This window comes from Scyliorhinus canicula, chromosome 7, assembly GCF_902713615.1.
Source record: "Scyliorhinus canicula chromosome 7, sScyCan1.1, whole genome shotgun sequence".
Classification (NCBI taxonomy): Eukaryota; Metazoa; Chordata; class Chondrichthyes; order Carcharhiniformes; family Scyliorhinidae; genus Scyliorhinus; species Scyliorhinus canicula.
In genome coordinates, this window is record NC_052152.1 from 81,597,286 (window position 1) to 81,612,865 (window position 15,580).

Sequence of the window (15,580 nt, forward strand, 5' to 3'; positions counted from 1 at the left end):
CTGGCTGAGAGTGGGGTGGGAGAGCTGCCATTCCACAGGACGCAACCCACTTCAGGTATTTGGGGGTGCAGGTTGCATGGGACAGTGGGGGTGGGCTCCGTAGGTACAATTTAACTAGCTTGGTGGGGAGGATGGAAGTGGATTTGGCAAGTTGGGATAGCCTCCCTCTGTCACTGGCAGTTCGGCTGCAAGCGATTAAAATGAATGATTTGCCGCAATTTTCAGTGCCTGCCGGTCTTTTTGCCAAAGGCTATTTTTAAGGAAGTGTACAAGCTGATCACCTTGTCTATTTGGGGAGGGGCATGGGGGAGGAGGGGGGGGGAGGGGGGGGGGGGGAGTGGCGAGGTAGCAAGAGTTAGGATGGTGGCCCTGCAGAGTGGGTGGGTTGGGCCTCCCAACTACTCTTGGCTGGCGACTGCCGAAAAGGTGAGTTGGGTTGGGGGGGGGGGGGGGGTGTGTCAAACAAAAGGCTAGAATTGAGGAGGGTCTGTGCAGGGGGGTCAGGGTTGAGGGCGTTGGTCACAGACCAGCTCCTGATGGCCCCGGGTAAATACTCTCGGAGTCTGGTGGTGGTGGCAGCACTGAAGATTTGGAGGCAGTTCGGGCACCACTTTAAGCTGGGGACTGGGCCAGGGGATTAAAAGACCTGTTCCTGGGGGGGGGATTTCGCGAGGTTTTAAGAGTTGGGGGAGAAATATGGACTAGGGTAAGGGGAAGGGTCTAGGTACCTGCAGCTCCGAGACTTTGCTTGGAAGGCGGTTCAGAGCTTCCCGATAGCGGCGACCCCTCATTATTGGAAGAGGCATTGACGTCAGCGGGAATGGTGAAGGGGTGGTGTCGGCGATGTGCGGGAGGATTTTGGGGAGGGTGGGATGTCCACGGAGGGGATCAAAGGCAAGTGGGAGGATGAGTTGGAGGAGGTTGTGGAAGACTGTTTGTGGTGTGATTTGCTCCGGAGGGTGAACACCTCAACCTCATGTGTGCGGTTGGGGCTGATACGGCTGAAGGTCGTGTATCGGGTGCACCTCACGAGGGTGAGGATAAGCCGACTCTTTGAGGAAGTGGAGGATGTATGTGAGCGCTGTGGGAAGAGCCCAGCAAACCATGTTCACATGTTTTGGTCCTGTCCGAAGCTGACGAAGTATTGGAGCGAAGTTTTCAGTGTCATCTCAGGGGTAGTGCATGTGAACTTGGATCCAGGGCCCCTAGAAGCCATTTTCAGGGTGTTGGACTGGCCCAGGCTGCAGGCGGGTACGGGGGATGATGTTTTAGCCTTCGCCTCGCTGATTGGCCAGAGGCGGGTCCTGGTGGGATGGAGGTCAGTTTCTCCGCCCTGTGCCTTGGCTTGGCGGGGAGGGGTGTACTGGAATTTCACTCTCGAGAAGGTGAAGTTTGAACTGAGGGGGCTGAAGGAAGGGTTCTACAATTCATGGGGACTGTTTATTATGCACTTTTGAGAATTAGTTCCCATCAAACATTAGGGAGGTGGAAAGAGTGTGGGGGGGGGGGGGGGGGGGGGGGGGTTGTTTACTCTGTTTATTGTTTGACTTATTTTTTTTACCTAGAATGATGGGCGGATGTGTCTTGTTTGGGTCTTTCAGTAACTGGTGCTGATGATTGTTCTGATGTTCAGGTTTTATGTCCCTTCTTTACTCTTCAGCTGATAAGTTGGGGCTGATACACACGGTCAAGCTAGCAGCTATGTCCTTCAGGACTCAGCCAGCGTTTTTGTTCTACCAAGTTATTCTTGGTAACGGACATTGAAGACCCAAGCCTAGAGAACATTATATGCCCTAGCCACCTTCAGTGCTTTTTCCAATTGATAATCTCCAGTACCAATGGAGAGGTACTGATTTCCCAGCTGAGGGGGAGGGGGGACTTGTAGGTGGCAACCAGCAGGAGGTTTCCTTGCCTAATTTGACCTGATGCCATGAAACTTCATGGGTTCTAGGTTGAGGACTCCCTCCTGACTGTACACCATTGTCCTGTCACCTCTGATGCGTCTATTCTGCCAGTGGATGACGATTGTGGTGCCTGGGACATTATCTGCAAAGTATAATCCCATGAATATGTTTCTGTTAGGTTGCTGCTTGACTAGTCTGTGGAACAGTTCTCCCAAATTTGGCACAAGCCCCAGATGCTAGTAAGGAGGACTTTGCAGCATCGACAGGGTTCGCTGTGCCATTATTATTGCCACTGCCTTGGTTAATGCCAGTTGGTCTGTCCACTTTCATTCCTTTTTGACTTTTTTGTAGTAGATTTATGCAACTGATGGCTTGCTAGGCCATTTTGGAGGGCATTATGGAGTCAACTACATTGCTGCTCATCTGGAATCACATCTGATCGTATCAGGTAAAGTTGCAGGTGCGTTTTAATAACAATTGATGATATTTTTATGTCACCAACATGGCTCTAAATTCTTCATTTAGTGTTCAAATTAAAATTTCACCAACTGTCATGGTGGGGTTTGAAGCCATATCTCCAGAGCAATCTGGATTACAAGTATAATGACATTACCACTGTGTCACTGCCTCCCCATCAATATTAGATCTCCAAAACATGTAAAATCCCCAACACCCACTTAATAAAATAAGCATTTGATTTTGATTATCAAAGGGATCTGGTTATCAGATGCTACAATCATATTATACCGTTCAAGTCACTATTCAACCGGCAATGCCAGTGAAAACCAGCACAGTCTGTTACATAGGCATCTTATATCTGAATGCATATCTTTATCAGTTTATTTTTGTCATATCATTTTAACAAGGACTATACCATGGTGTTAAGCACCATTTATACATCTTGAACATAAACCTCTGCTCTTAATTTGTTATTGATACATGTAACTAGGAAATCAAAAATAAAACTAAAGATAGAAATGGACACAGGCACACGCAAAGGTGAATCACGGATATACAGCAAACAAAAACAGTAAGTGCTGGACCATCTCAGTAGGTCTGACAGCGTCTGTGGAGAGAGCAGAATTAACTTTGAGTCTGGATAACTCTTTGCCAAAGCTCTGACAAAGAGTCATTTGAAACTCGCAATGTTATCTCCATTCTCTCTCCACAGATGATGTCAGACCTGCTGTGATGATCCAGCGTTTTCTGTTTTTGTTGGCGATTCCACATCCGCAGTAATTTGCTTTTAGCACAGATATGTAATGAATTATTTGCCATAATTTTAAATGTTCAGTTTCAAAAAGCTGAATCTGAAATAATATTGGTTTCACAGTAGACCACATAGAGGTGATCTAATTTAGTCTCCACTTGTTAATGACAGAGCAAAATTTATCTTGAAACAGATTAGCTCAAAGAAACGAGCATAATCTGTGCCTTCGTATGCAAGGACCATCGGGAGTATTCTATTTTTATAATGATGATACTAAAGATATCACCATGAATAACTTGCGACCTGACGGTTACTAGTTTAAGATCACCTAAATCACTGCCTCCCTTTAGTCAGCCATTGAGATATATATCTCATGAGCAAGCTGTGAATTGGAACTAAGTTTGAAAAGTGGAAATAGCAACAATACGCAACCCTCTTCATTACAGTTTGAAAGGGATAGTTTTCTTCTCATATTTTTTGCTATCAAACCTAAATTTTTATGCTGGAAACAACCAGGAAATTATGCTGCAAAGAGAAAATTGCACTTTTCCACAGATCTTTTCGTACAAAAGGTATGTGAAAGGTCTATCGTCCATATGTTTATTCTACAATGCAACAATATGAAATAGATAAATGGATTTAAGTGCTTAAAGTAGTGTTCAAAGAGGAAAAAAAGACAGTCCAATCTGATACCCATGATTAAAATGACATTAGATATTGATAATGTTCTTTTAAACAATGCAGAACACTATCGTTGGTCAATTCAGCAACAAATTTGTGGCATAGTGACAAAAATCAATAAACATGGAAGTGCAGTGCATACAGTGTGAACTGATTATATCCCTTGGTGCTTGCAATTCAACAAAACTAATGGATAAAAGTAATTAGTAAAGCCTTAGCCCACAATAGCATACAAAAGCTCACAACAGTCCTCAAAGCATACATCATAAATCATTCACTTCACTGTTAGTGCTTCTACAACTGGTACATGCAGACTTTTATTAGTTCCTAATGATAAGAGCAGCAAGTCGATCCATTCAGTCTAACACACAAATACTCGCTGAATGAAATCAGAAGAACAAACAAGATGAGAAGATCATGCAGCGATGACAGACCTTTGCAACGAGGTCCATTTTTTGGTCAGAAGACATAACGTAAGCAGCTTGTGTGTAGGCATAGCTTTTGTAGCGTTTAGAAGGTGAAGGAGTGCGTACATGGACTGTGATCTAAAAGGGGGAAATTGGGAAAAACATACAAATATTGTGGAAAGGGTGTCAAGCTGATAGACAAATATGAACAACAAACATAAACCGAGTGAAGAAATCTCAGCAACACCACGAGAAATCTACACAATAATACTGCTCACATCCCAATGGCTATTTTTATTAGAGGAAGATACAGAAGTACGGAATTGAAAGCTCCTCCAAAACTATAATCAAAAGCAGCTGAGACAATTCCCATGAGAAGCAATTCCTTTGAGAAGAATCAAATGTCAACTTGCCTTTCAGCCAAACATATTCGCTTTTCACTAGCTGAGGTAGAAAACCTAATTTCTGTATGGCACTCCAATCAGCAACCTTGTAGAAAGCCTTCATGTTGGTGGATCATGGGGTTAGTGGGACAATGTTGAACCTCCCAGGTTATTCCTAAAACTGAAATTATATCTCACAGGCTCATAACTTCTGGGTTCCCCAGTGACACATTTAAGGGTACCCAATGATGCGCTGGGGAATCCCTCAAAGAGGTTCCCATGTAACGGTTTCACGACAATTGCCAAGAAGGGCCTCACGGTAGCATGGTGGTTAGCATCAATGATTCACAGCTCCAGGGTCCCAGGTTCGATTCCCGGCTGGGTCACTGTCTATGTGGAGTCTGCACGTCCTCCCCGTGTGTGCGTGGGTTTCCTCCGGGTGCTCCGGTTTCCTCCCACAGTCCAAAGATGTGTGGGTTAGGTGGATTGGCCATGCTAAATTGCCCGTAGTGTAAGGTTAATGGGGGGGACTGTTGGGTTACGGGTATGTGGGTTTAAGTAGGGTGATCATTGCTCGGCACAACATCGAGGGCCGAAGGGCCTGTTCTGCGCTGTACTGTTCTATGTTCTAAGTGCTAACTTCTGTGGGAACCATAAAATCCCTACAGTGGAGAAGGGGAAATTTAACCCATCCCGTCTGCATTGACCCTCTGAACGAGCACCCCATCTAGGCCCATTCTCCTGCCGCATCCCCGTAACCCCGCCTAAACTGCACATCTTTGGACACGAAGGGGCAATTTTAGCATGGCCAATCAACCTAACCTGCATATCATTGGGCAGAAGGAGGAAAACGGAGCACCCGCAGCAAACCCATGCAGACATGGGTAGAATGTGCAAACTCCACAGTCAGCCAAAGCTAGAATTGAAGGCAAGTCCCTGGCGCTGCGAGGCAGCAGTGCTAACCACTGTGCCAACATCCCACGATTCAACAGAAGCAATTTAAATCGCATCATTCAGATGGTTTTGCCAGTTTTACCCTGATAGTTATTCTTAAAAAGTTAGAAGGAACAAATCACTTCCAACTCCAGAGTAACCATTTAAGAAACCCAGACCCAGCCTTAAACTGGACACGCTGCACGCACTTGACTCTCCCAGCAGACCCCCACATCCACACACCATCCCCTGCCTTCCCAATTCTCACCACCGCCTTCCCAATCCTCACCCCCATCCTTACTTCCCACACCCCCTAACTACGCCTCCCAGTGCAACCCGATCCTACCCCCCCCCCCTTTCCCTGCCAAACCGCTTCGCAATCCCTCCCCCTCCCCCACCTCTCAGTTCAACTCCTGGGGCAACCTGGTCAGTCGAAACCCTCCAGTCTGACCCGCCAACACCCCTAAACACCCCCCCCCCCTTTCAGCAATTATTGTAAAATGGGAGCGTATCTTACCTCTTTGCAGCGAAGCAGCCATGGGTGCACTTCGCTGCTGCTGTCTCACCCAACCTGAGTGAACAAGGTTGGGCAAAACATGGCTTTGCAATTACAGCTTGGGTAAGTCTGTCAAGAGTGGCAATCCACCAGTGGTTGCCACGCTGAGTAAGTTATTGGTGGATGAAGTCTTAAACAATCAAAAAACTCAAACATAATCATTTCACAGAACAAAATCACCGGCATATGAGAATGGTTATTATAGGAGTTAACGGAAACTTTAAACTCAAGTTCTTGTATGCAGTTTTTGAAAATTTATTATTGATCATTTACCGAGTGAAGCTTTTACAGTTGTGGAAAAAAACAAACAAGACAAATGGCGGGATTTTCCAGTCCCAGTGATTTCAACGGCATTTTGCATAGCTCACCCATCCTGCCATTAGGGTCGCCTTTGGCAGGATTGGAAGAAACCACTAATATTTATAATCTTTATTGTCTCAAGTAGACTTACATTAACACTGTAATTAAGTTACTGTGAAAGGCCTCTGGTCGCCACATTCCAGTGCCTATTCAGGTACACAGAGGGAGAATTCAGAATGTCCAAACTACCTAAAAGCACGTCTTTCGGGACTTGTGGGAGGAATTTGGAGCACCTCAAGGAATCCCACGCAGACACGGAGAGAATGTGTAGACTCCGCACAGACAGTGAGCCAAGCCAGGAATCGATCATGGGACCCTGGCGCTGTGAAGCCATCGTGCTGCCCACTACCGGGAACAGCTCGAAGATTCTGCCCATAATCTAGTTAGTCAGCTGACCTGGCCAACAATTTCTTCTCAACCAAAAGCTGGAGAAGAAAAACTAAGGATGTGATTCTCCGGAAAGATTTCTGTGGTAGTGAGCAGGAACTGCCGTGAGCTGGCTGGCGCCCGGCCAGCGAGGCCGGCAACTCTATTCAACATTAATTGGTTGACTTAATGAGGCCTCTCGCAGCAAATGAACGCTCATCAGCTGATTCGCCAGCACCACGTTCGCCAGCATCCCTGGTAGCAAGGTCAAGCATCACTTAAACTGCACTTGCTCAGCCAACCACAGCCAGCTCGCAACAATGGCAATGAGGAGACCGGCCCAATATTCGGTGATGCAGATCTGGGGAGGCTGCGAGATGCAGTGGAGGCCAGAAGGGATGCTCTTTACCCCCCCCCCCCCCCAGCCCCGAAGGTCTCAGACGGTCAGACATAAGGCATATGAGAATGGATATTATAGGACGAGGTAGCTGCCTGGACGAGGTAGCAGTGGCTCTGAGCGGCGGGAGTGGGACCTGGAGGACTGGCCTCCAGTGCTGGCAAAGGATCAATGACCTACACCAGGCAGCACTAGGGCAGCATGGTAGCATGGTGGTTAGCATCAATGCTTCACAGCTCCAGGGTCCCAGGTTCGATTCCCGGCTGGGGCACTGTCTGTGCGGAGTCTGCACGTCCTCCCCGTGTGTGTGTGGGTTTCCTCCGGGTGCTCCGGTTTCCTCCCACAGTCCAAAGATGTGCGGGTTAGGTGGATTGACCAGGCTAAATTGCCCTTAGTGCCCTAGAAAATAATGTTAATGGGGGTTGTTGGGTTACTGGTATAGGGTGGATATGTGGGCTTGAGTAGGGTGATCATTGCTCGGCACAACATTGAGGGCCGAAGGGCCTGTTCTGTGCTGTACTGTTCTAATTCACATGTGAGTAAACACCAACGTCTACTTCCCGTCCCCCCCACCCAGACATTTCTGCCCCCTCGTGAGCGTCAACTCCCCACTCCCTCCAACCCCCCCTAAATCTTTCTGCACACCCCCCTCTTTCCCTTCAAACCCCCCCAAACTCTTCCTTCACACTCTACCCCCCAACCACGGTGAACCACTCATGTGGCTAATGATTCCCTCTGTCTGTCTCCATAGGAAAAGCTCTCCCACAATCGCCAGGAGGGCCCAGACTGGCAATGGTGTGCCGGACATACAGAATCCTCACCGCCTTCGAGGAGCATGCCGTGGAGGTGACGGGATGTCCGAGGCCAGAGTGGTCACCAATGAGGAGGCTGGTGGATGCCACTGAGGTGAGGAGCCACGGTGCCTCAGCCAAAGGATGTGTCAAACATAAGTTGTTATTGCCTTCCTGACGTACACATCCCTCCCATTGACCACGTGTCCATTCTCCGTCAGGTCCTCCAGCCAATGGCACCAGTCCATCCTGGAAGGCCTCCCAAGAGAAAACCTCAGAGGAGAGCTCCAAGGAAGGCACGATCGAGGCATCACTGTCTTCATCCCCACCCTCCATCAGTGCAGATACACGCACCTCGGTGGGAAATGTTAATGGTCAGACGTATGGGGTACAATCTGGTGAGCACCACACTGCTGCTGATGCACATCAGGTGGAGGGAGGAATCCCAGGCGTGACAGCCGTCGGAGGCCTGCTGGATCCCAGGACCCAGCTGGGTCCCAGCCTGCTGCTGAGCCTCTGGAAGAGGTCATCCCGGAACTGTTGGAGATATTAGGGAGCGGCCAGGACATTTAGAGCAAGATGTCAGCAACACTCCAGCAGGGCCATATCCATTTGGAGGAGTCCCAGATGCTGCGAGCGTAAGAGATGTTTCCAGCAATCCATGGCACCGAGCCAACACTGCTAGGATGGTGACAGCAGTGGAGATTCTTATGCACGACATCGACACCATAAATGAAGGTGTCGAGCAGTCGGTGACGGCCATGGCTGAGTGTCTTGGCAGAATGTCCGACTTGCAGGGTGATGTCACCCAGTACCAGGCTGACTTTGATGATGTTCTGCAGGACATGCCTTGCTCTCAGGTGGGAATGGCCGAGGGGTTACGGAGCTTGTCCCAGTTGCAGGTGGGTATTACCGAGGCGCTGCGGAGCATGTCCCAGTCATTGAGGAGCATCACCCAGAGCGTTCACATGATGGTGCAGATTATGGAGAACCGCCAGGGCTGGCAGAGCCAGATGATGCAGGTGCAGCAGGGCTCAAACCAGCTGCCCTTCCATCCCAAGGCAAACACCAGAACCCAATAACACCAACCGGGAGGACAGGATGCCGGGTGCCAACATGGACCCGTCCAATGGAGTGGCGACGGTGGCCACCAGTTCCCTCGAGTTGCACCCCTCTGATGAGGTCGCTTCGCACAGTCAGCACCCAGAACATGTACTGCCGACAAGTGAGCCGGTGGCCTCCAGGCCCAGAGAACGCCCGCCAGAAGCATCGAAGGCCACGGGATGAGGTAAGCAGCTGGCTGGCTCCACCTCTGATACGCATCCTGGGGAAACACCAAGATGTAGTGGTAGAGCTAGGGGGGCCAACCACAGCGAGAATTACAGAGGGCACTGGTGAAGGGGGACGGGGGTTGAGAAGGTACAGTGTGAGGGGTGGGGTAGCACCCTCAGGAAAGTGGGGAATTGTTACACACAATAAACACTTTTGTACACAACGGTATGATGCGCCTGTCACTTTCTTCCACAATGCGGGCCAACCTCCGAACCTTTGGCTCTTCTCTCCAGGCATCTCCCCCTCCCCGTGGTACTCACCCACCCTCCAGCCATGGACATGTCCCCAGAGTTGTGTCCCATCCCCTGGGTGTTCGGATGTTGGCTGTTGCATGTGTGGTGTTGCTTCCCACAGTGTACAGGCACAGTGTCCAGGCAGCCAGGTGTGATTGGGATGCTAGGCAATGGATCCCACATGCTACATGATCTGCCCACCCACAGGAATCCAGTTGGGTTGTGTGAAGTGCTCACTTCACCACAAATGTCAATTCCCGATTAGCAATTGCATACTGCATTCGCTGCTCCCAGTGTGGTCTCCTCTGTATCGGAGAGACCAAACGCAGACTACTGGGTGATCGCTTTGCTGAGCATCTTCGGTCTGTGCGCATTCAGGATCCTGACCTTCCTGTTGCTTGCCATTTTAACAAAAGACCCGGCTCCCATGCCCACATGTCTGTTCTTGGCCTGCTGCAATGTTCCAGTGAAGCTCAATGCAAACTGGAGGAACAGAATCTCATCTTCCGGTTAGGCACACTACAGCCTTCAGGCCTGAACGTCGAATTCAACAACTTCAGATGATCAGCCCCACCACAACCCATTTGTTTTCATTTCATTTTAACTGTCTTTTTACCATTTCTTTCTTTCTTAATATACATTTAATTTCCCCCCCCCCCCCAATCTTATCCACCTTTCCTGCACCTTTCCCCTCTTTGTTTCCCCCTTCCCCTCCCCCACACCTACAGTTCATCCTCTAATGTTAGTTTCCCTGCTGTTTGACCTTTCACATATTTTGTCCTCTCTGGGGACTGCCATTGCCTCTTTCCCCTTGGTATCTGTGGCCATTAGCACCCAGTTTCCCTGGGTTTCTGTGGCTATGACTCATTTTTCATTCTCACTCCACAGTATAAATATTTCCCACTTTCTCTGTCTGTTAGCTTTGACAAAGAATCATCGGACTCAAAACGTTAGCTCTTTTCTCTCCCTACAGATGCTGCCAGACTTGCTGAGATTTTCCAGCATTTTCCCTTTCGTTCCCAATTAGCAATAGTCTTCAGCTGCACAGCCGGAGGATTCGGCAGTCTATGGGGGTTATGGGTGATGCAGTGCACTGTTGCCCCCCCCCCCCCCCCCCCCATCCCCATCCCCTCCCACCCATCATCCCATGGCGGCCCAACTCTGCAGAGGGGTCCGCCAAACTCAAGGGATGGTCCCCAACTCTGCCGAGCACTGGGGTGGCAAGCCCAGCATCCCCGGGCTCTTTGCCTTTGAGCAAAGATGGCTACTTACCTCTCCAGAGAAGACCTTCGGCCAGGTTCACACTTTTCAAAAGGAGTACTAAGCGGCGCCAGTGTGACCACTTGCTGGGGAGGCCACTGAATGATGGGAGGCCATTGGATATGGGGTTGCTCCCGTTAATTGTATGAAAATAGGGCTTAAGTGATGATAATTGGTTTCTGGTCGCGCTACGGCGAGATCCCGATTTCGCCTACAGGTGCGGGCCGGTTGCATGACGAACTGATTGGTGCTAGGCGCGGTTCTTGTTTTTGGCTTCTCCCGCTACTCACCGGCATTTTGTTCAAGTGAGAATGCAACGAGGCCGGAGAATCGCACCCTAAGTACGTGCTGCCACAATAGCCTACATTCCAACAAATATTAAACTTCAGGAATATTTCATTGGCAAGAACATGCTCTGAAGAAACAATGGATGTGAAATATCTTTGAAAAATGCAAGCTCTTTCCCTATATTAGAGTATTTTTGAGTACTAAATTAATCATATTCTTTTAAAAAATATTTGGATTCAAATTTTCAATATTTAAATTTTTTTACAAAGGATTCAAACCCAGCACAAATACCCATCCTCCAAAAAAACTGCCCCCCCAAACCCCTTGCCGGCAAAGTGTAAAATAAACAAACCCCATCTTTTGTGGAACCCCTGATCTCCCCACTCAGAACAAATTTATCCTTCTCCAAGCATAGGAACTCTATTAGCTCCCCCAGCCATGCCAGGGCACAGTGGGGAGAAGGTCACCTCTAGCCCAACAGGACCCGCCTGCAAGCGATCAACGAGGCGAAGGCTAAGACATCTGCCCCACACCCGTCTGCAACTCCGGCAGGTCTGACACCCCGAATATGGCCAACAGGGGACCCGGCTCCAAATCTATGTGTAGAACCTCGGACATGGTGTTAAAAAACAACCCATAAACTTTCTCCAACTTCAGGCAGGATCAGACCATATGAGCATGATTAGTTGGGTCCCTCTCGCACTGTTCGCAGCTATCCTCACCCCCTCAAACTGCTCATTCTCCCCTTCATTAAGTGTGTGCCGTGCATCAGTTTTGATTGAATCAACCCCAGCCTCGCGCACGATAGTGAGGCATTAACCCTCCGCAGCACCTCGCACCATTCATTCTCCTCCAATGCCATCCCCAGCTCCTCTTACCACTTGGTCTTAATCCCTTCCATGGACACCTTATCCTCCTCCATGATCCTATTGTAAATCGGCGAAACAACCCCACCCTCCAGGCTCATCACCAGCAATGTAGGGGATGGTGCCACTGGAAAATTCAGGAAGACCTATCTCACAAATTTCCGCACCTGCATGTATCTGAAACCCTCCTCACGCTGAGTCCAAACTTCTCCAACTCTTCCAAGCTTGCGGACTGCCTCTCCAAAAACAAATCCTTCATCTCCTTCACCCCTCTCTCCTCACGTCCCCAGAACGTTGCATTCATCCTCCCTGGCTCAAACCCATGGTTGCCTCTTTTCGGCATCACCCTCGAGCCTGCCCTTAATTTGAAGTGCCGCCGGAATTGCCTCCAAATCTTCAGAGTGGCTACCACAACAGGACTCCCCGAATACTTTCCTGGGGCAAATAATGGCGGCACCGTTGCTTGTACCCGCAGTCCCGAACCCTGACAGGAACCCGCTTCCATTCGCACCCATAAGGCCTCCATCTCCCTACTTTATCCCTGCAGCTTCTCCTCATTAATCACATATATCTTAACTGTTTATCGGCACCTGATATATTCAATAAATCTCTTCAGATTAAGATTATTCCGGACAGAGTGACATTCCACCATGGAAGTTAAAATGTACTGCATCAAAGAGCAGCTACCCAAGGCTTGTACCACTAAATTTTCAAGTTCTGGAATACTGGGAGCAAAGGCGTCAAGCAGAAGTCAGGTACATTCATACAGAACAAAGGAAACTGGTCATGAATTAGCTCTAGTCCAATCTTTAGAACGTCCTAATGACCCATGTCGTGCACTGCAACAGTGCTGGATGCCTAGATGGAGGAGCTCACCACCTGCTCTCCTCTTGACTGCTTTATGTGTAACTGCAAGACACTGGCGAAGGGAAAATAAGAATGGAATTATCATCAAATGAATCTCATGAGTTTCTGTACCAGTCAATGTGTCATAAATTATTTAGTCTATTCAGAAATATTACACATTAATTTCATCAGCCTCCGTGCCGTTCGTAATGGAGCTCCAATCTCAACCTAAGACGTTTGTTTTGGAATGGTCAACACAACTCTCACTAACAACTATAATTTCTCTTTTTTTAAGTAGATTAAATACTGATTTCCTTGTTACTAGTTTGGGCATGCTGACAAAATCACAGGAACTTGTCATTTTGAAATGGGCACTTCCAGATGATGTTCATGGGAAGGGAAAAAGGTAATCATGCTGCACCTGCAATAGTGATCCTTAAACACATCGCAAGTTGCTAATGAGCCAATTAACAAGTGTAAATGACAAAATGATTGTCCATCCTGATATGGAGAGTGCAATATTGATGTGAAATGGCTCACCATCACTTCCGCAAAACATATTTTTAAGAAAATATTTTACTGAGACATTTAAAATTTTAACAATTTTAAAGGTCAAATTTCAACAAAAACAAAAATCTGCCCAACAAACCCCCCCCCCCCCCCCCCACAAACCCAGCCAACATACCTTACACAAACAGTTTCACCTTCCCCAACAACCTCCCATGCCTCTTCCACCCTCCTCCCCCCCCCCCACCCCAGTTCAATTTTTCTCAAAGAAGTCGATGAACGTCTGCCACCTCCGAGCAAACCCCTTCAAGGCGAATTAAATTTTTTCAAGTCTGAGAAACCCAACCATGTCACTAACTCACTCGCCCAACTTCAGGGGCTCCGGCCCCTCTACCCTAGTAAGATCCGTCTCTGGGCCACCAGGGAGGCAAAGGCAAGGATGTCGGCCTCTCTCACCCCCTGGATTCCCTGGTCCTCTCTGACGCACCGAAGATCGCAACCTCTGTGTTGCATCTCTATTCTGCTTTACCTGGATGCTCAGATGCGTAGTGTTGAATAAGAAAAGCTTTGTTGGACGAACAAAAGTATAAATTCTATTCCGACGGACTAGATTCATTCACATTGCTAAAGTTGAAGGTCATTGTCCAAAAGTATGCTATCTCTAATTTACAGAACTCTCAAGTATCAACTGCTGTCAATGTCCGACACTCTTCCAGCTCTCCTCCTAACTCTTAACCTCCTAATAATCTATCAGATTTCTAATCCCAGATCCCCTTGGTCCATGATATATATGTGACTCGATCTATGGTTCCCTCTAGTGGTAAGAATCATTTTCATTAACTGTTCACACCTTGACCTATCACTTCACACTCTGGTCTCGGAAACCACCCTCACTTTTGTTCCTCTGACATGACGTCAGAAAACACCTGCCAGAAACCCCTCAGCCTCAGACGCGACCAAAACAATGGACATGATGTGCAGGGCCCCCCCCACACCTATCCTCCACATCCTCAAATACCTGCTCATCTGGGCACAGCATATGTGCACTGTGGACCACTTTAACCGTATCAGGCTGAGCATGGTGCATGATGAGGACGCATTAGCTCTCCTCAGGGCCTCCTCCCATAACCCGGCCTCCAGCCCCCCACCCAGCTCTTTTTCCACCTTTCCCTTCACCTCCCCTATTGGGGGGCCCCTCCCTCTCATCAGCTCCTTATAAATCTCCGAGACCTTCCCGTCTCCTACTCCAGTTCTCGCCACTACCTTATCCAGTCGACCCTGGGGAGGCAGGTACGAGAAGGTCGAAAACTGCCTCCACACAAAATCCCTCACCTGCAGGTACCGGAACCCATTCTCCCCTGGCAACTCAAACCCATCCTCCAGCTCCTCTAGGCTCTGGAAACTCTCATAAATAAAGAGATCCCCAAATCTCTCGATCCCTGTCCACACCCACCCCTGAAACTCCCGTCCCCCGGAGCGAACCAATGATTATCACATATTGTCGCCCACAATGATGCCCCCTCTAATTACATATGCTGCCTCCACTGTCCAGCGTATTTTAACCATGAGCTACTATAGTGCATATGCCCTAAATCCCTGCTTCAAAGGTGCGTATTGCAACTGTATTGATTGATTTGAATTATGAACATTTGTCAAATAACGTAAGTTAATCAGACTTCGGATGAGGCGCTTTCCACACCTTCCCCCCCCCCCCCCCCCCCCCCCACCACCACCACCCCAATTTCAATTCTCGATGAACATTACTGAAAGAAAAGCCCCATTACCAATAGCATAAAAATATATCAGCCAGGACATCTCTAGTGCACCTGAGCAACAGCAGTCTCCTGCCAACTCTGCTGAAGCCACTGAGAGCATCTCACGTAATTGAACAAGTTATTAAACCTTAATTTAAGAAGCACACTGTGGGTTGAGAACTTGGGTAATGAAGAAATTCACGACAGTATGGGGTTTTGAATTAACCTTTATCACAAACGCGACTTCTGATTAAAATAAATTACAATCTCAGTTTATTTGCCTGCATTAGCAGAGTTTCAGCAAAAGAAGCAGATAGGCAATGGTGTCAGCCTAAGCTCAGTGATAGCACCAACACCCATTCCAGAGGCCTAAACTCATGATTGAAACTGACATTTCAGTGCAGTGATGAGGGAATACTGCCCTCCTGCAAGTGCCATATTCTGGATGAGATGCTAGATCATTAACAGGTTTCACTGCACTATTTCAAAGGAGGCCAGAAGAGTTA

At 48.3% G+C, this 15,580-nt stretch overlaps 1 protein-coding gene across 10 annotated transcripts in view; it reads right to left on the reverse strand.

Moving 5' to 3' along the window:
- The window catches only part of dmd (dystrophin), a 2,667,466-nt gene that overhangs the window by 1,765,934 nt on the left and 885,952 nt on the right, over window positions 1-15,580 (reverse strand). For 9 of the 10 annotated variants that reach the window (XM_038802261.1, XM_038802266.1, XM_038802267.1 and 6 more), the window contains exon 9: window positions 4,230-4,340. The exons of the other annotated variant lie outside the window; for it this stretch is intronic. In XM_038802261.1, the coding sequence (XP_038658189.1) occupies window positions 4,230-4,340 (111 nt within the window). The remainder of the gene's footprint in view (window positions 1-4,229; window positions 4,341-15,580) is intronic. 10 annotated transcript variants of the gene reach the window in all.